Here is a 21,231-nt window from a genome sequence, read left to right as displayed (position 1 = left end):
TTCACTCGAATTACAGAAATCGTGCGCACGAATTACAGAAATCGTGAGCACCAATTAAAGAAATCGTGAGCACGAATTGCAAATCGTTCACTCGAATTAAAGAAAACGTGAGCACGAACTGCTACATCGTTCACTCGATTTAATTGTTTTTTTTATCCACGGCCCCTCCCGGGCTCCGTAGTTTATTTCACCTTATGTAACATTGCGCATCCTGGGATATGAACAAATATATCATGCAAATCCATAGAACAGGTAAACTAAATAAGTTTTTTATGTAACCTCTGTTGAAATCTAGCACTTCATATCCCAGAATCCCTCTCAGGCTCCGCCATTCAGGAAATGTGCTTATGCTCCTCATCCCCAGAGTACTGATCAGTGTCACCTGTGTCTCATTATTGTCTGTGTGTACATACATTTTTCGACCGTTTGTGACTCACAAATGTAGCAAAGTATTGCCAACCATCTCTGCATTTGACCCTATTTTCATTCTGTCGTTTTGCATTTTGCATTTGATGGTTGTATTTGTTTCTTTGGTTTCCATTTCTGGGTTTGTCATCGATAATCCCTTTGGTTATGTCCTGTTATGTTTTTTTTTTTACTTTCACTAATGTTCTTATCCTTTGGCTTCTGTCATTGTGCATGCCAATATATGTCCAAAAACATTATGAAAATAGAATAAATCTAGCTTTAAAAATTGTGTTTACCAAAAATCTATAAAGATAAGATTACTTTAGAGACATTAATCTACTGCTAATACACTCATGTCTTCCATTTAAAATGATACTGTTCCTATTTTCCACAGGTCAAGCCCAGCTTACACGATAACCAATGGGGACTCAGTGACACAGAGACATCCCATGAGTCTGGTGCAGGGCCTGCGTCTGTGTCAGGAAGCTTGGAATCCAGGGAGTCCTTGGGACAGGCATGGAGCTCACGCTGCACTGTGGGGCAGACCTGCAGGGGTAAGTCCTGACTATAGTTTTAACTAACTTTTTATACAGTGAGGTTTTTAAATGTATTAAATGAAAGACTTAGCTTATGTGAAATCAGTATGTCAGTTGATTGTGAAGTGTTACCTCAGGGGATGGCTTGGATATGCCAACACCTGTATAAGTTGGGAGGTGTTATCTTGTGAATGAGTTCTTGTGATCAAAGTTCGAGGCCTGATATTGGGTGCAAGCTTGATGGGAAATTCCATTTTTCAAATTGTGCTGGCATTTAACAATCCTTGAAATACATCATATAAGGCATTAATACCCACAGTGGACAGTGCAGTAGGTGGTCATGATCATTAGATTAGATTAGATTAGAATTGTCCATATAAACAGATAAGCCACTCTGGCATTCTCTCAGCTCAGTACAAGCTTCTTTAGCTTCATAAACATACAAACCTTTTATTATATATTCTTTAACTGTGTGCACATATACTTCCCTTTTTATGGCCTTCCCTCTTGATCACAAAACCATTGCAGAAGTATCTGTATTTACATAAGTGTGAGAAACATCAGCGGTCATATGGGTTACAGAGAGAGAGAGAGAGAGAGAAAGAGAGAGAGAGAGAGAGAGAGAGAGAGGAATGCTGGTTAAATTAAACTTTTACGATGTTTTAAATCGTTTTTTATTGTTTAAGTCTATTTAGCTCAGCACTGTTACATTAGAATGTATTAGTAATATTATTTCATTACTATTACTATTGCTATTATTAATGTTGTAATTGTAAAAGTGAATGCTTGTAATGCAGAAGCAGTGTGGCGTGCAGCTGGTGGTGCAGCATTATGCAAACGTCCAAAACCCAGAAACAAATTGCGCTGTGAAAGCTCAATAAATTAGTAACAGCTGTGGTCACCACATTAAATTACATTTACATATTTTTATGGGAAACTGTTTAAGTAAATCATAGTAATGCTATAGAAAATACAGATGATTTTACCATTTACTTAATGGATTTAATAACACGGTTAGTGACCCTGTAGAAATACAGTAAAATATTAGTAAACACAGCTTGTTTCAGTGCACAGATTAATTATTTTCTGATGTTTACCTCATTACGTCATCAATATTTTTATACAGTATTTGGACATGATGTTAATTTTTGGTTGAATTTTTTTGGATGTTTTTTTTTTAATACATATATAAAAAAAATATTTAAATTCATCCTTAAGGTCTTAATGTTCTTATTGAGTAAGGCTTCATTGTTCTTTAAAGGGTGAAACTGCTTTATTATTCTTTTACATTATCAGTGGCATAAAATTGTTTTAACCCTTTAAACCCTAGGTCTATGGTATTAGTCTGTAATTAATCATAATACAGAAATTTATAGGCCATATTAACAGTAAAAATTTTGTTTAATTTAAGGCGTCCCACAGGGTTCTATTATAGGGTCTATAAAATTGATAGCAATTCAGAAGGAACTGTGTGAGCATATGAACAGGGTTTAAACAGATGCATTTTACTGTTGATCCCAGTAGTATCCCTGTAAAAATACAGTAAAATACTTGCAACCACAGCTTGTAACAGTGCACAGATAAATACATTTGCAGAATGATGTTCTAAATGCAGTATATTATAGAAATGATTTATCGAACTGACTGTTAAAACTGCTTGACTAGATCTGTGTCAATAATTAAAATAATAATCAACATAGCATACAATATTTGACCATGACCTTAATACATTTTAATTTACCTTAATATTGCATGTTATATTTTCCTAGAAATTAGTCGACTTTCCTAAAAAAGTGTTGATTTTGTTTATAAACAGCACTTTTATTTTATTTATATATGTAGGATATTTTTGCATTTTTTTTAAATGTTAAAATTCCAGTGCCTTTATGTTCTTATTGAGTAAAGGTTCATTGCTCTTTAAAAGGGCAATGCATTATTGTTATTTTTTACTGAATTATTATAATTTTTTATATTATCAGTGGCATAAAATGGTTTCAACCCTTTGAACCCTAGCTCTACACTATTAGTCTGTAGTAAATCATACTGCAGAAGTGTCTGTGTCATATTAACAGTAAAAGTTTAGCAGTTTGTGGTGTCCCACAGGGTTCTATTATAGGGTTGTATGAAATTAAAAGTGATGGTGATTTAGAGAAATCGCAGTTATGAGGGTTTAAAACAGAAGCATGAGTAAATTTACAGGGTTCAAGAAATTAAATAAAATAATGTTATATTCAAATAAAAATACAGTTACAGTGTCATGCCTATGCTTCATTTTGTTTGAATAAGGCTGGATTGAGCAGAATGGGTGATTCTAACCTTTTTTTCTAACCTGTGATTCTAATTTCTAAATCTAGTCACAAAATGCTTTAAACTTCACTGCAGTGTAGCAATATTTCAGTGCAGCAATATTTTAGTCCCCAAATAATTTTGTGTACCATTATTATTGCCCCATTAGTCAAGAAATATTTACATTGTGTCAAAAAAACAGGTCAACATTGTATCTTTAAAAGTGTCAGAGGACTGCTAAAACTTTGTGTTCCTCATGTTAACTTCTCAGTCCTGATAAGATCAAACAACGATGAACAAACAGGATAATCTAAACACAACCGAAATGCTAAAGAAGAATGTCATGTCTGCAGAGTCACCTGTCTGCATGAATTCAGTGCAGTAAAGGGTTAATGCTCTCCAGGAAGAGTCTGCGCTCTCAAGCAAAGGAAAATAAGACGGAGAAATTTAATCTCAAAAAGGGGAAAGTTATTTTTAGTTTACGGGGCTTTCCAAACCTTTTTAACCTGTCTTATACAGTTTATCATAACAACAACGTAACCCTTTCATTTCCTCAACAAGAAAATAAAAATGTAATGGATTATTTTATTTTTGCATTTTTTTTATTGTATTTTTCAAAATATGCACCTCTATAAAACGTTTAAGATGACCTCAATTCAAAGCAAAATACAAAAAAGCATCTGTAATTGTGTTTATTACAAAGTTGAATATGCTGCTATATCATGAAACTATAATATGCTAAAAAGAAATTTTGTTTACCATTGGAAAGCCATGTCATAATACCTTGGGATGCTTCATGTACCACCAGTTGAACATTTTAAGATCCACTGTCATAATGTTTTTATTTATTTATTTTTAATTAATAAGAATAAATAAATACAATTTAATGCATGACATGATGTCTGTAAATTATTTGAGGGATAATTCCCTTCATAATTTTCCTTCCTTCATTTTCTGTGGTTAATAAAGTACAGCCAGTGGTGTGTAGATTTCCTCTTGAATCGGAGTAACCTTGAGTTTTAACACTCTTTATATTTAGATTGTGCTGACACTTTTTTTCTTGTTTTTGGTTTCAGTCTTCTCTGTCGCTTAGCATGTCAACTTCCTTTCGTATCTGTGTGTCTCTGTGCATCTTAATGTGTGTGTGTGTGTGTGTGCGCACATGCACATGCACATCTATGTATAGCACACGTGTGTAAATGTGTGTTTGTGCATATTTGTACACCTGTGCATCCATTCGTGTCTTCAAAATGTGAACACATTACACTCCTCACGCTGTATTTTCATAACTCTTAATTTCTCAGCACTTTTAATGCATCAGATTAACCCTTTTAATCAAAGTGTATCATGCCAGTGTTTTTTAGTCCGTTTGGAAATATTATTTTATGATTTAAATAATAATGAAATTATATCTAAATTATGACAATAACATATTATCAGAGGTGTCTATGCTTTTTACTGCTTACATTTTAAAGATATCCTCATTACTCCTATTTCATTTCTGGTGTTCGTATAGAGTGAATTTGGTTGGACGAGAAGTATAAACATATACCATTTCGACATCCTATTATATGCGTATATTCATCTCACTGCACACGTCATGCCCCCACTCCAGCAAGAACATAGCAGACGAATGTAGCTTAGTATAAAGATGATCCGTGCAGAGACTCAAGAGAACTCCAGACAAACTCCAGTCCAACTAAGCTTCTTTAATATATATACATTGTACTAAAATACAGTACATTCATTTTCAATGGACATAGATGCAGCTTGTGTTTTAGGGAGGGGGTAGTGTATTATCGGACCCTGTGGTGCGGCATAAGCTTTTCGCCTAAATGGAATATTTAGACATTTACTTTTATATTTTAAGTAGTTTTGAAAGCAGTACTTTTTACACTTTTACCACTAACTGGTTACCTCTCTCAAGAGTACATCACTCAATGCATCACCAGTACAGTGAATTTGAGAACACAGCAGAGCTAACAAACACCACTAACCACATAAAACAGCATCTGATCTGGTGCCGACCACATATAACCACCACCAAAAGCACACCAGAAGCAGTCAAAAAGTCAAAAAGAAGTTATGTAGAAAGTTATAGAGTTTTTGCACTAGATTAGCAGACCCCTTTTTTTGGTTGTGTTTTCAGGAATTCACAAACTCCCCTTAAATATTTTCCCCTTAAATTACTTTTACACTTTAAGTACTTTTGAAAGCATTACTTTTACACTTTTACTTGAGTAAAAAGCTTAAATTGCTACTTCAAATTCTACAGAAGTATTTTAAGCCCTAGTATCTATACTTCTACCTGAGTTTACTCAGCTGCATGGTAGATTATACTTGCACTTTTTGCACAAGTAAAATACATACTGGATCTTAAAATTGATTAAATGATTTAATTAAATTTGGACACGTACGGAAAAGATATTTTAAAATAAGGTCAAGTAACTTCTCTGATGTCTTGTCTGTGTGCAGAGTTTTCTGGTGGTTCCTGACTCATCCTCTGAGAATAAAGTGCTGTGTGTGTCTGTCGGAGGCCAAGGCGAGACAGTCCAAGACTTTCCCATTCTGCACACTGGCGTAGGTGAGAAACACCATCGAGCCCACTTATACGTTTAAAACTTGCTTTAGTATTATTCTGCCAATATAACATATTTTCTTACTTGTATAAATACATTAAAAGTAAGGATTAAAAGTAAGGTCAGTAAAATCCAGTAAAAAAAACTAGTAAAATCTACTGTTACACTAAGCATTTTCTAAGACATTTCTGAACAATATACTTCAATATTTGCTTTTTTCATTCAATGGAAATATTATAAGAGAGAATTTGGCTCAGATCCAGATCCACACCCTCTGCACTTGAATACTCTCAGATTCTGCAGTGGTGCACATCTCCTAGGCAAGCTTTAAAAGGTCACAGGATACTGTAGGTCCTTGTTCAACTGCTGGATGGAACTATGGAGCTTGCACATGGCTACGTACACTGTGTGCTCCACTCCATCAGCCTTTCATTTTTATTTTTTTATTTTTTCAAACTTACCTATTTGTAGAATACAAAATGCGTAAAACCATGTTGTTTAACAACACTAACTGGTTACCTCTCTCAAGAGTACATCACCCAATACAGTGAACATTAGAACACAGCAGAGCTAACAAACACCACTAACACTGTTTTTAATTTGGTTTAAAAAAGATAAAGTACATTTCATGTTCATTGACACTGAAAAGAACATTACAGAAGCCTTGCACGATGATGCATATCAAATTTTATTTGATAAAGGATAATGTGGCATCCAGCTCCACAGCTCCATAGACTGGTATTGGCAATTGACTCATGGTATAAAAATCATTAACAATTGGAATTGCATCCAAACAACACCCATTATTTTTGGCCACATTATTGAATTGTACATTAATCTTTAGATTTATATATATGAGATCCTTTGTACCTACAATGGAGCTCATATATACTATATTGCCAAAATGTTTCATTTATCTGCTTTCGTCTGCATGTGAAATTATATGTGACACTCTTATTCAATAGGTTTTCTATGATAACGGTCCACCCTTTGCAGCTATAACACCTTTAACAAGTACTGTACTCCTGGCAACCGCCAAACCCAGACTTGTTTATTTGATTGAGAGACAGAGAAGTCAATTTTTCAGTCCAGAGAACACAGAGGTGGAGTGCTTCTCTTCACTACATCCAAAGCATTTAATTGCATTTTAATTGCACTTGGTGATGTAAGGCTTGGATGCACCTTTAGTTTTATAGCATAGTTGAATAAGTTGTGAAAGTAAGTTGCGAACGTAACCTGGGGTCACATTCAATTTTTTGCAGGTAACTGGCAGTCAAGGCAGTTCTCTAATATGCGGCAGAAGTGAAAAAGGGAATTAGCAGAAAAAACAATGTAGCTGTGCATAGAGATAAGATGGGAAACTGCTGTTATGTTTTGTACAACAGAGGTCAAGTATGAAAAAATAAATGGACGGTGTAAAATGAACTTTTGGTGTAGTAAAACATGATAAAAAAGTACTTATCTTGATGAATAGCCCACCTGCGTTCTCCCACAGCGTTCTGAGATCCAGACATTTTAACAGTATGTCCAAACACCCTTCAGACTGGGTGACACGGGGCATAATTTACCCCGATAAATCGCTTTTTACACCGTTATCCAGGCTCAAAGTAGCTCCACTCCTCCTTGCTAGATTTTGGAGAGCCTTGACATTTAAAACGAGGCATAAATAACGTAAAAAGTGCAGAATAAGCTTATTAAAAACCACTGTTTACATCCTATAATGCTAGCTTCAGCTCCGAGCGCCGCTATTACTCTCCTGGCGCTGGCTGCTACGCTATGCAGAGTCTATGTATATGTATAACAGGTGTGAACAGGTTAGTGCTCTTTATCATGTTTTACTATGCCAAAAGTCATACATCTTACACCGGAGTTCTCCTTTAAGTAATTTGTTTATTTATTATATGTAAGATACACTACAAAAAATATATATTTTATATATATTTCCTTTTTACATTTCTCTAGAAGGGCACATTTCATATCAAACCACTTTAAATAACCTTTTACCTTCTTTTTACATTTTTACAATTCATACATGCATAGATGTTTAACTTTGTTATTGTAGTTTTCCCTCTACTTCTTCTTACTCCTATCAGTGATCAGTGAGAAACCGGTAAGACTTTATAATACTGTTCCATAGTTAATAGGTAACTAAGCAGGAACTAAGCAGTAACTAATTAATAGTGCTGCATTAACACCTAAATATTTTCTATTAACTACCAGGGAGTACTGAATAATTACTCAGTAGATAGTACTGAACTAATGATTATAGTAGTTCACTATTAATTCCACAATAATTACTGAGACTTACATATCTCCCAGAGAACTACTTACTAATGATGTCTCCTTTATAAGAACTACTTATTAATTACTGCTCAAATCAACATTAACTACTGAAAACCCTTACATGCCACCTGGGGAACTATAGATCTAAATCAGTCTACACAAACAATTATTCTATCAGTGGTGATATTAAAGGCATATTTGAGTGACACCATTTGTAGTAGTAGTAACCTTAATTACCTTATTATCATCATTATCTTCCAAATATTAGCAACATATAGTAAAATACTACAGGGTGTCGTAATCTGCTTAAACCCCATTTTTAAAAGAAAAAAATAATACAAAAATAACGTAATATTATTACATAGTAGACATTATTTATGTTCTCCAGAAGACTCTAAGACTGACTGTACTCAATTTTGTTTTAATGGTCACTGCTTTAATTTTCAGCACCAACCTTATAAACGTTCATCTTTAGCCTTGCAGTCTCACAGACTTTTAGTGCCCATTATTAGGGTAATTACGGTAATTCCACAGCGCCGGACCGCTAGCCTCTATCAGTGTGTTTATCTGCTGCTGCAGGTTATTCTATCAGTGGTGATATTATCATATATTAACCTTACTTATCTTAGTATGCTCAATATCTTCCAAATGTTAGACACACTGAAATGTGCAGTAGTCTGCTTAACCCCCATTTTTGTAATGTTCTGTCAGTGTGTTACAGGTGTTTATTCTAAACCTGTGCTCTTCTTCAGTCCTCCTGGAGATGTGCTCAGTAGAAGTGATGGCTCACATACAGCTTTACTGTAGGTTGTGTCCTACATCCTTATTCTGGGGGAAATCATGTTTAAATTAATAAATATTTGTGTTAGATAACGGACTAGGCATCCCTGTGTTCTTCATAGATAATTAATAAGGGGTCCCTGTCTTCTTTTTTCGGGAGTTAACAGCAGCACATGGTAACCCGTTACTAATGACTGAGGAGTTACTGTGTTCTTCTTTAGGAGTTACTGTAGATCATGTCACAGTATTATAAAGTGAGAAACATGTTAACTAATTACTAATTACTGAGCAGTTACTGTGTTCTTCTTTAGGAGTTGCTTCTTTAGGAGTTACTGCAAATCATGTCACAGTATTATAAAGGGAAATATACATTAATAATAATAATAATAATAATAACAACACACATTTAACCTAGCTTACTAACACACAAACATTTAACCTAGTTAACTAACACACACATTTAAACTAGCTAACTTAGCTTGCCAACTAACACACATTTAACCTAGCTAACTAACCCACACATAAAAGTTAACTTAGCTAGCAAACGAACACACGTAACCTAGCTAACTAACACACATTTAAACTAGCTAACACACACATAACCTAGCTAACTTAGCTGGCTAACGCTAACTACACACACAACTTAGCTAACTTAGCTAGCTAACACACATCCTAAAGCTGGTTAACAACCCACAAAGAGTCTTCCTCTGATCCGGGGGTAAATAAGCTGGAAAAGATCTCAATATCTTGATTACTAGTTTATTTTCAATCAAATACAGAAATATGAAAGCAGCAGAGTCTATCTTAATCACGAGGCTGAAGTTGGTTTGATATTCGCAGCTCCAGATTCGTTTGGCTCGATATTCGCAGCCTCGTATTCCCCGGCTGAAGTTGGTTTGATATTCGCAGCTGCCGCTTCACTGAACCACCGTGAACTAAAGGGAGCGTTCACAAACACCCGCTGTTTATATTAAACACCTCACAGATCAACACTGAAGGAGATAGAATGAAGAAAAGCAGTACAGCTGTTTATTAACAATGTAAATATACAATATCTTATTAAATGTAATTTTGTATATTGTAAAATATTTATTTTAATTACTGAATTTATAATTATATATTACAATAAATAATTAAATATATATTTAATAAAATTATATTTTAAAAGCCATTGCGCTCAAAAAATATGAGGCAGATGTTCAAGTGTGATTTTGAAGGACTTTTTCATCTTGGGCCAGAACAAATACACATGATCTGAAGAGTACTAGTCTTCTTCTTTAAGGAAAACCTGGAATTAGCCTGGCCCGAGCTGATTTTATACTTCAAAATTAACTGGCAACATGGCCTACCGATCCATAATGCACAAAAAAATTGAATATAAAGCTGATGTTCTAGTGTGATTTTGAAGGACTTTTTAATCTTGGGCCAGAACAAATACACATGATCTGAAGAGTACTAGTCTTCTACTTTAAGGAAAACCTGGAATTAGCCTGGCCCGAGCTGATTTTATACTTTAAAATGAACTGGCAACATAGCATACCGATCCATAATGCACAATTTTTTTATGTAAAGCTGATGTTCCAGTGTGATTTTGAAGGACTTTTTCATATTGGGCCAGACCAAATACACATGATCTGAAGAGTACTAGTCTTCTACTTTAAGAAAAACCTGGAATTAGCCTGGCCCAAGCTGATTTTATACTTTAAAATTAACTGGCAACATGGCATACCGATCCATAAGGCAGAAAAAAGTTTAATTTAAAGCTGATGTTCTAGTGTGATTTTGAAGGACTTTTTAATCTTGGGCCAGACCAAATACACATTATCTGAAGAGTACTAGTCTTCTACTTTAAGGAAAACCTGGAATTAGCCTGGCCCAAGCTGATTTTATACTTTAAAATGAATTGGCAACATGGTATAACGAGCCATTTTGCACAAAAAGCCACTGTTCCAGTACAATTTTTAAGAATTTTTTAATCTTGGGCCAGAAAAAATACACATGATCTGAAGAGTACTAGTCTTCTACTTTAAGAAAAACCTGGAATTAGCCTGGCCCAAGCTGATTTTATACTTTAAAATTAACTGGCAACATGGAATACCGATCCATAAAGCACATTTTTTTTATGTAAAGCTGATGTTCCAGTGTGATTTTGAAGGACTTTTTCATCTTGGGCCAGAACAAATACACATGATCTGAAGAGTACTAGTCTTCTTCTTTAAGGAAAACCTGGAATTAGCCTGGCCCAAGCTGATTTTATACTTTAAAATTAACTGGCAACATGGCATACCGATCCATAAGGCACAAAAAAATTGAATATAAAGCTGATGTTCTAGTGTGATTTTGAAGGACTTTTTAATCTTGGGCCAGAACAAATACACATGATCTGAAGAGAACTAGTCTTCTACTTTAAGGAAAACCTGGAATTAGCCTGGCCCGAGCTGATTTTATACTTTAAAATTAACTGGCAACATGGCATACCGATCCATAATGCACAAAAAAATTGAATATAAAGCTGATGTTCTAGTGTGATTTTGAAGGACTTTTTAATCTTGGGCCAGAACAAATACACATGATCTGAAGAGAACTAGTCTTCTACTTTAAGGAAAACCTGGAATTAGCCTGGCCCGAGCTGATTTTATACTTTAAAATTAACTGGCAACATGGCCTACCGATCCATAATGCACAGAAAAATTGAATATAAAGCTGATGTTCTAGTGTGATTTTGAAGGACTTTTTAATCTTGGGCCAGACCAAATACAAATGATCTGAAGAGTACTAGTCTTCTACTTTAAGAAAAAACTGGAATTAGCCTGGCCCAAGCTGATTTTATACTTTAAAATTAACTGGCAACATGGCATACCGATCCATAATGCACAAAAAAAATGAATATAAAGCTGATGTTCTAGTGTGATTTTGAAGGACTTTTTAATCTTGGGCCAGAACAAATACACATGATCTGAAGAGTACTAGTCTTCTACTTTAAGGAAAACCTGGAATTAGCCTGGCCCAAGCTGATTTTATACTTTAAAATGAATTGGCAACATGGTATAACGAGCCATTTTGCACAAAAAAGCCACTGTTCCAGTACAATTTTGAAGATTTTTTTAATCTTGGGCCAGAAAAAATACACATGATCTGAAGAGTACTAGTCTTCTACTTTAAGAAAAACCTGGAATTAGCCTGGCCCAAGCTGATTTTATACTTTAAAATTAACTGGCAACGTGGAATACCGATCCATAAAGCACAATTTTTTTATGTAAAGCTGATGTTCCAGTGTGATTTTGAAGGACTTTTTCATCTTGGGCCAGAACAAATACACATGATCTGAAGAGTACTAGTCTTCTTCTTTAAGGAAAACCTGGAATTAGCCTGGCCCAAGCTGATTTTATACTTCAAAATTAACTGGCAACATGGCATACCGATCCATAATGCACAAAAAAATTGAATATAAAGCTGATGTTCTAGTGTGATTTTGAAGGACTTTTTAATCTTGGGCCAGAACAAATACACATGATCTGAAGAGAACTAGTCTTCTACTTTAAGGAAAACCTGGAATTAGCCTGGCCCGAGCTGATTTTATACTTTAAAATTAACTGGCAACATGGCATACCGATCCATAAGGCAGAAAAAAGTTTAATTTAAAGCTGATGTTCTAGTGTGATTTTGAAGGACTTTTTAATCTTGGGCCAGAACAAATACACATGATCTGAAGAGTACTAGTCTTCTACTTTAAGAAAAACCTGGAATTAGCCTGGCCCAAGCAGATTTTATACTTTAAAATTAACTGGCAACATGGCATACCGATCCATAATGCACAAAAAAATTGAATACAAAGCTGATGTTCTAGTGTGATTTTGAAGGACTTTTTCATCTTGGGCCAGACCAAATACACATGATCTAAAGAGCACTAGTCTTCTACTTTAAGGAAAACCTGGAATTAGCCTGGCCCAAGCTGATTTTATACTTTAAAATGAATTGGCAACATGGTATAACGAGCCATTTTGCACAAAAAAGCCACTGTTCCAGTACAATTTTGAAGAATTTTTTAATCTTGGGCCAGAAAAAATACACATGATCTGAAGAGTACTAGTCTTCTACTTTAAGAAAAACCTGGAATTAGCCTGGCCCAAGCTGATTTTATACTTTAAAATTAACTGGCAACATGGCATACCGATCCATAAGGCAGAAAAAAGTTTAATTTAAAGCTGATGTTCTAGTGTGATTTTGAAGGACTTTTTAATCTTGGGCCAGACCAAATACACATGATCTGAAGAGTACTAGTCTTCTACTTTAAGAAAAACCTGGAATTAGCCTGGCCCGAGCTGATTTTATACTTTAAAATTAACTGGCAACATGGCCTACCGATCCATAATGCACAAAAAAATTGAATACAAAGCTGATGTTCTAGTGTGATTTTGAAGGACTTTTTAATCTTGGGCCAGAACAAATACACATGATCTGAAGAGAACTAGTCTTCTACTTTAAGAAAAACCTGGAATTAGCCTGGCCCGAGCTGATTTTATACTGCACAATTAATTGGCAACATGGCAGCACAAAAAAAATATTATTTAAAGCTGATATTCCAGTATGATTTTGGACTTTTTTTTTTTCAGACCAAATACTCATGAGATGAAGAGTTCTGGTATTCTCAAAATCAATGCTTTATATTCATTATTTCTGTGCAAAATGGCTTTCATGTCATGTTGCCAATTCATTTTAAAGGATAAAATCAGCTCGGGCCAGGCTAATTCCAGGTTTTCCTTTAAGAAGAAGACTAGTACTCTTCAGATCATGTGTATTTGGTCTGGCCCATAGACTGTATATAGCTGGACAGAGCATCGCCACAGGTCGGGCGCCCCCTGCTGTTCGGCTGCAGAAAGCTGTGTAACTCCACCCATCCCCATAGGTTTCAATGGCAAAACAGACAACTTTCAATCACGTTTTTTTCTAATATACTGTAATTCTACCTCCATTATTTAAATGCAACAGCTAGTGTAACCTCTGTTTATATTGTCAAATTTTTATATCCCCACAGAATTCGGTTTTTAAAAGTTTATTCGGCTCTATTCAAAAAAGGTGTGGTTATGGTAAAAGGGCTGCTTATGGGCGGGACCAATAACAGACCGTCAGCTCCGCTCCGCCCCGCTCTGCAGTCTGTGACCGCGAGGCAGCCCTCAGGGGCGGGGTTATTTAAATGAGTAGGCGGTCTCTCCACAGCCTTTCTCCCTCCTCTGGTCTCTACTGCGCAGACTCTGGTCTCTGAATCGCCAAAATGGCGGAAGATTTTGGCTTCATTTTCATTGAATGAATGGGAACGGCGACACGGCGTCCATCTTTATATACAGTCTATGGTCTGGCCCAATATTAAAAAGTCCTTCAAAATCACACTAGAACATCAGCTTTAAATTAAACTTTTTTCTGCCTTATGGATCGGTATGCCATGTTGCCAGTTAATTTTAAAGTATAAAATCTGCTTGGGCCAGGCTTTTTCCAGGTTTTTCTTAAAGTAGAAGGCTAGTACTCTTCGGATCATGTGTATTTGGTCTGGCCCAAGATTAAAAAGTCCTTCAAAATCACACTAGAACATCAGCTTTATATTCAATTTTTTTGTGCATTATGGATCGGTAGGCCATGTTGCCAGTTAATTTTAAAGTATAAAATCAGCTCGGGCCAGGCTAATTCCAGGTTTTCCTTAAAGAAGAAGACTAGTACTCTTCAGATCATGTGTATTTGCTCTGGCCCAAGATTAAAAAGTCCTTCAAAATCACACTAGAACATCAGCTTTAAATTAAACTTTTTTGTGCCTTATGGATCGGTATGCCATGTTGCCAGTTAATTTTAAAGTATAAAATCAGCTTGGGCCAGGCTATTTCCAGGCTTTCCTTAAAGTAGAAGACTAGTACCCTTCAGATCATGTGTATTTGGTCTGGCCCAATATGAAAAAGTCTTTCAAAATCACACTGGAACATCAGCTTTACATAAAACATTGTGCATTATGGCTCATTATACCATGTTGCCAGTTAATTTTAAAGTATAAAATCAGCTTGGGCCAGGGTAATTCCAGGTTTTCCTTAAAGTAGAAGACTAGTACCCTTCAGATCATGTGTATTTGGTCTGGCCCAAGATGAAAAAGTCCTTCAAAATCACACTAGAACATCAGCTTTACATAAAAACAATTGTGCATTATGGATCGGTATGCTATGTTGCCAGTTCATTTTAAAGTATAAAATCAGCTCGGGCCAGGCTAATTCCAGGTTTTCCTTAAAGTAGAAGACTAGTACTCTTCAGATCATGTGTATTTGTTCTGGCCCAAGATTAAAAAGTCCTTCAAAATCACACTAGAACATCAGCTTTATATTCAATTTTTTTGTGCATTATGGATCGTTATTCCATGTTGCCAGTTCATTTTAAAGTATAAAATCAGCTCGGGCCAGGCTAATTCCAGGTTTTCCTTAAAGTAGAAGACTAGTACTCTTCAGATGATGTGTATTTGTTCTGGCCCAAGATTAAAAATTCTTTCAAAATCACACTGGAACATCAGCTTTATATTAAGTTTTTTTTGTGCATTATGGATCGGTATTCCATGTTGCCAGTTCATTTTAAAGTATAAAATCAGCTCGGGCCAGGCTAATTCCAGGTTTTCCTTAAAGTAGAAGACTAGTACTCTTTAGATCATGTGTATTTGTTCTGGCCCAAGATTAAAAAGTCCTTCAAAATCACACTAGAACATCAGCTTTATATTAAATTTTTTTGTGCATTATGGATCGGTATGCCATGTTGCCAGTTAATTTTAAAGTATAAAATCAGCTCGGGCCAGGCTAATTCCAGGTTTTCCTTAAAGTATAAGACTAGTACTCTTCAGATCTTGTGTATTTGTTCTGGCCCAAGATTAAAAAGTCCTTCAAAATCACACTGGAACATCAGCTTTATATTAAATTTTTTTGTGCATTATGGATCGGTATTCCATGTTGCCAGTTCATTTTAAAGTATAAAATCAGCTCGGGCCAGGCTAATTCCAAGTTTTCCTCAAAGTGGGAGAGAAGTTCTCTTCATCTGATGTGTATTTGTTCTGGCCCAAGATGAAAAAGTTCTTCAAAATTGTACTGGAACAGTGGCTTTTTTGTGCAAAATGGCTCGATATACCATGTTGCCAGTTCATTTTAAAGTATAAAATCAGCTCGGGCCAGGCTAATTCCAGGTTTTCCTTAAATTAGAAGAATAGAACTCTTCAGATCATGTGTATTTGTTCTGGCCCAACATGAAAAAGTTCTTCAAAATCACACTTGAACATCTGCCTTATATTTTTTGAGAGCAATGGCTTTTAAAATATAATTTCATTAAATATATATTTTTATTATTTATTATAATATATAATTATAAATTCAGTAATTAAATATTTTACAATATACAATTGGCTCCGGACAGGATAATGCCAGGTTTTCTTGAAAGTAGGAGGCTAAATCTCTATTTCAGATATTTTTGACTCAGGAAATGAATGAATTACACTAGAACAGCAAATTCATGTTGTAAGTAAAACTGGAGAAAATAAGTGATGGAAGGTCGTGTATATAAAATTACATTTAATAAGATATTGTATATTTACACTGTTAATAAACAGCTGTACTGCTTTTCTTCATTCTATCTCCTTCAGTGTTGATCTGTGAGGTGTTTAATATAAACAGCGGGTGTTTGTGAACGCTCCCTTTAGTTCACGGTGGTTCAGTGAAGCGGCAGCTGCGAATATCAAACCAACTTCAGCCGGGGAATACGAGGCTGCGAATATCGAGCCAAACGAATCTGGAGCTGCGAATATCAAACCAACTTCAGCCTCGTATCTTAATCCTCTTCCAACAGCAGAGAATTTACACGAAGGACCAGGAGAGCTGCGTCCGCTGTGAAATTACCGTAATTACCCTAATAGTGCGCAGTTTAAAAAAAATCTCTGTGAGACTGCAAAGGCTGAAGATGCACTTTTATAAGGCTGATACCTAGTATTAAAGCAATGATTGTTACATTATTACAGTCTTACAGTCATTCTTAGAGTCTTAGATGCCTTCTGGAGAACTTTCATCAATGTCTTCTATGCAATAATATTACGTTATAATGTTGTTGTTTTTTCTTCCAAAAATTGATGGTTAAGCAGAGTAATACACACTGTAGTATTTTACTATATGTTGCTAATATTTGGAAGGAACTGAGGATAATAAGGTAATTAAGGTTACCACTACTACAAATGGTGTCACTTGCTTAATTCAAATATGCCTTCAATTAATATGCATTTAACTCAAATATGCCTGATTTAGATCTATAGTTCCCCAGGTGGGATGTAACGGTTTTCAGTAATTAATGTTGATTTGAGCAGTAATTAATAAGTAGTTATTATAAAGGAGACATAATTAGTAAGTAGTTCTCTGGGAGATATGTAAGTCTCAGTAATTATTGTGAAGTTAATAGTGAACTACTATAATCATTAGTTCAGTACTATCTACTGAGTAATTATTCAGTACTCCCTGGTAGTTAATAGAAAATATTTAGGTGTTAATGCAGCACTATTAATTAGTTACTGCTTAGTTCCTGCTTAGTTACCTATTAACTATGGAACAGTATTATAAAGTGTTACCGAGAAACCTTAATCACTTCAATCTTTAGTTTATACTTCGCCGTCAGTAGCCCCCACTTACTCTTCCTGGTTCCTGGTTGCCTGCGTCTGAAGTTACCACCAGTCAGTCCGGTTTCATTATTTGACTCACTCTGCTCTACACACTGTCACCCTGTCGTCCTGCTCTCTCTCTCTCTCTCTCTCTCTCTCTGTTTTACTCTCTCACGCTCTCTCTATTCTCCTCAGCTCTGCACCTCGCTACCTCTCACCTGGCCTTCTCTGACCTGCTGCAGCTGGTGGCCTTCTACACATTAAGCAGGTAAATCTACAGTCAGCTCAGCTGCTGGGTTTCAGTGGATTGAGTGAAGTTCAGTTATTATAGATGCAGACGTGTTCAGGCATGTTTAAATGTCACTGATGGAAATCTGTTTAGAAACTGAAAGAGTGTAATTTTTTTTACAGTATTGTATAGCCCTAGTATGATTCTAGTTTTATTAATGTTATTAATATATAGTAATATAACTAATGAACAGAATTGAAATGACTGGAATAAGCCAAAACGTAACAAAATGAAACAATATGCTAAAGGCATAATACTGAATAACAAACATGTTTTTTCACACGTTTTCATGTATATTTTTTTGTAACTGCATAACTTTAAATTGCCTATATATACAGCTTTGGAAAAAAGGAGAGACTACTTAAAATTATGAGTTTCTTTGATTTTACCAAATTAAAAACCTCTGGAATATAATCAAGAGGAAAATAGATGATCACAAGCCATCAAACCAAGCTGAACTGCTTGAATTTTTGCACCAGTAGTGGCATAAAGTTATCCAAAAGCAGCGTATAAGACTGATGAAGGAGAACATGCCAAGATGCATGAAAACTATGGTTAAAAACCAGGGTTATTCCACCAAATATTAATTTCTGAACTCTTAAAACTTTATGAATATGAACTTGTTTTCTTTGCATTATTTGAGGTCTGAAAGCTCTGCATCTTTTTTGTTATTTCAACTATTTCTCATTTTCTGCAAATAAATGCTCATTTTACTCTAACATATACCTATAAATAGCAAAAAACAGAGAAACTGATTCAGAAACTGAAGTGGTCTCTTAATTTGTTGCAGAGCTGTCTGTATAAATTATTGCTTTTTTCAGCTGTACACTATTGGATGCCAAATATTCAGTGCATCCATGTTATGTATTTATATATCTAGTTTATGCTATATGTCACACATTAGTTAGTACATTGTTAGAAATAGTTCCTCTAAATAAACTGAAAGGAGATTACCAGGGACTTTACCCTCCCTTTGTTATGAACACAACTTCTACTGGGTGTGTTGTATTGCCAGTGGTTGCCAGTGGCCAGTGGTTGCCATGGAGAACACTTGCTTATTTTACTAGTTTGGTAAGAGCTTATAGAGGCAATTTAAGTACCTATTATTTGACTGATTAATATCTGTGTTGTCAGTAGCCACAACAAATATCTATTATATCTCTATACCAGTTATGTGGAAACTGGACATAATATATCTTTTTGAGCTTGTTGGACGCATAATCCAGTGATTATTATTATATATCTTTTTTATCACCTTATTATCTTCGGTGATAATGAATTTCTGTAGTTTTTAACTTATATTAACAAATATATTTTAAGTATTCATTTTATTAATTCTGTTTCTGGTAGTGGATGTTCAATGTCTTGTGTTATGTCAAATTGTTGCTATCTACAAAAGGAAAATTCCCATTGTTCTTGTTTTCCATGATACCAGATCTACTAGATATAAGTTCAATATATTGTTTTTCAAGTATTGGATACATAGAGTCCACCATTATTATCACGACGTGTTGGATCATTGACTTCTTGGAAAAGCTGTTAAAATCTGCAGTGAATCTTAAAATATTGCAATATATATAAAAGAAGGTTGCCAGACATTTGGCAAATCATTAATACTGGTTGCCAGACATTTGGCAAAGTCCTTAATACTGCAAGCTGAAGTAAAATTCTTTTTTTTAGGGGCAGTATGGGTCTCTATATATCTGGTATATTAAAATGTACACTGCCAGGCAAATGTTCTAGAGCGCACACAGGTCTAAAAAGTGAAGGTCATTTTTACACTCAGCAGCTGCTCTTCAGGTCTGAGTGGTCTACCGCTCTGTGGCGGAGCTGCTGTTTCTTATAGATGCTTACATTTTACAGTAACAGCTGCTAACTGATGATTAGACCAGAGATTTCACTTACTGACTTGTGGTGAATGTAACAGCACCTGTGACAGCACCACAGATATACACTCACTGCATTTTTAAGTGAATGCTTTTGCCAGTGCTTGTTTAGTGGAGTTTGCATGGCCATGTTTTTTATTTGGAGGGGATGTCTGTATACTTCTGGCCATATAAAGTAGTAACTTGTGCTAGAAGCATTTATCCAAAACGACCTGTTATTTCCCACAACAGGTTCTGTATTAACCCTTTCAGACCTCGTGTCCTTTACAATGGACATCACGTATTTCCTGTTTTTTTTTTATGTTTTGTTGCACATAACAGTTATTGAGGCCTGTTATGCCTCAGAATAGATAAACCATAAACCACCAAACGTATACCAGCCAATGAAACAGTAGCTTAGCCCCACCAACTGCACTATAAAAAAAAAAAAAAAACACAGCAAGATCTGGCAACATTAGCGCCAACAAGGCAAAGTAAGAGTTATTTTTTTTACTAATTTTATGTGGTTTAGAAAACTTTTAACAATGTTTATGTTACTGTTTAGGAGTGGTTTGTAAAATAAAAAGGTCAATATCAAATACAAAATAAAAATGACAAACAATGCAATGCATTATTTTAGTTATTATAATTAAATTTTAAATATAGAGTTTATGTTAAAATATTACAATCCTGTTTAGTATCTTATATTCTTATATTTTCCCATCACTGGAATACAATTCAAGTCTGAAAGGGTTAAAAGTTACCATTTGCAAATGATGCATCAATATTTGGTGTACATACTGCATGTTCACTTATTCAATTCTGAGAAATAACAGTGTTTACACAGGATGGAACAAGCTGGATCAGCAAACAGCCAGACAGTTTATCATTATAAGCATGATCTGTGACTATATCTGTGTGCATTCTAGTTACATACTAATACACCCCACAGAAAGTTCTGGGAGTCTGCCACATATGAATAAGGGCTCCTTGATGCCCACAAATTATATTCAACATCATAGAAGCAGTTTTTAGTGCCAGCTGGTGAGAGCGAGAGTGCACACAGGGATTTAATGAAATCTGATCGCTGTGTTACTTTATTTATTTATTTATTTATTTATTTATTTATTTATGTATTATTGTATATACTTAATACCAAATATACATCTCCCCCTTTCTCTCTCTCTCTCTCTCTCTCTCTCTCTCTCTCAGGGACGTGTTACCTCTCTGTTTGGTGGTACCTGTATGGGTGCATAGTCTGGCTGACCAACCTGGCCACCCTGGTTCTCAGTTGGGTCCAAGTTAGTACTTTAATTTTCTTGTCAATTCAGACTTTAGACTACCTTAACAGCATTTCATCCAGTGTTCTGTCACTAATTCATATTAAACATATTTATGTTTGTGTGTTTATATGTGAATGTGTGTTACTTTCAGAGGCCTGGCTTTGTCCCTCATCAGATCTCCAGTCTGAAACAATGAGTCCAGGAACACACGAAACCCCGGACACAGTCATGTGCAGCATACAGGTACAGATAATCAGCAGTTTCACATCAGT

General features: G+C 35.2%; 1 protein-coding gene across 2 annotated transcripts in view; it reads left to right on the top strand.

Moving 5' to 3' along the window:
* The window catches only part of rinl (Ras and Rab interactor-like), a 37,286-nt gene that overhangs the window by 7,787 nt on the left and 8,268 nt on the right, over positions 1-21,231 (top strand). For both annotated transcript variants that reach the window (XM_049478964.1, XM_022679011.2), the window contains exons 3-7: positions 803-962; positions 5,706-5,814; positions 17,718-17,790; positions 20,889-20,977; positions 21,111-21,202. In XM_049478964.1, coding sequence (XP_049334921.1) covers positions 803-962; positions 5,706-5,814; positions 17,718-17,790; positions 20,889-20,977; positions 21,111-21,202 — 523 coding nt within the window. The remainder of the gene's footprint in view (positions 1-802; positions 963-5,705; positions 5,815-17,717; positions 17,791-20,888; positions 20,978-21,110; positions 21,203-21,231) is intronic.

The sequence above is a fragment of the Astyanax mexicanus genome, chromosome 4, assembly GCF_023375975.1.
Source record: "Astyanax mexicanus isolate ESR-SI-001 chromosome 4, AstMex3_surface, whole genome shotgun sequence".
Taxonomy (NCBI): Eukaryota; Metazoa; Chordata; class Actinopteri; order Characiformes; family Acestrorhamphidae; genus Astyanax; species Astyanax mexicanus.
Note: the sequence above shows the minus strand (reverse complement) of the source record. Positions and strands in the feature narration are given on the sequence as shown.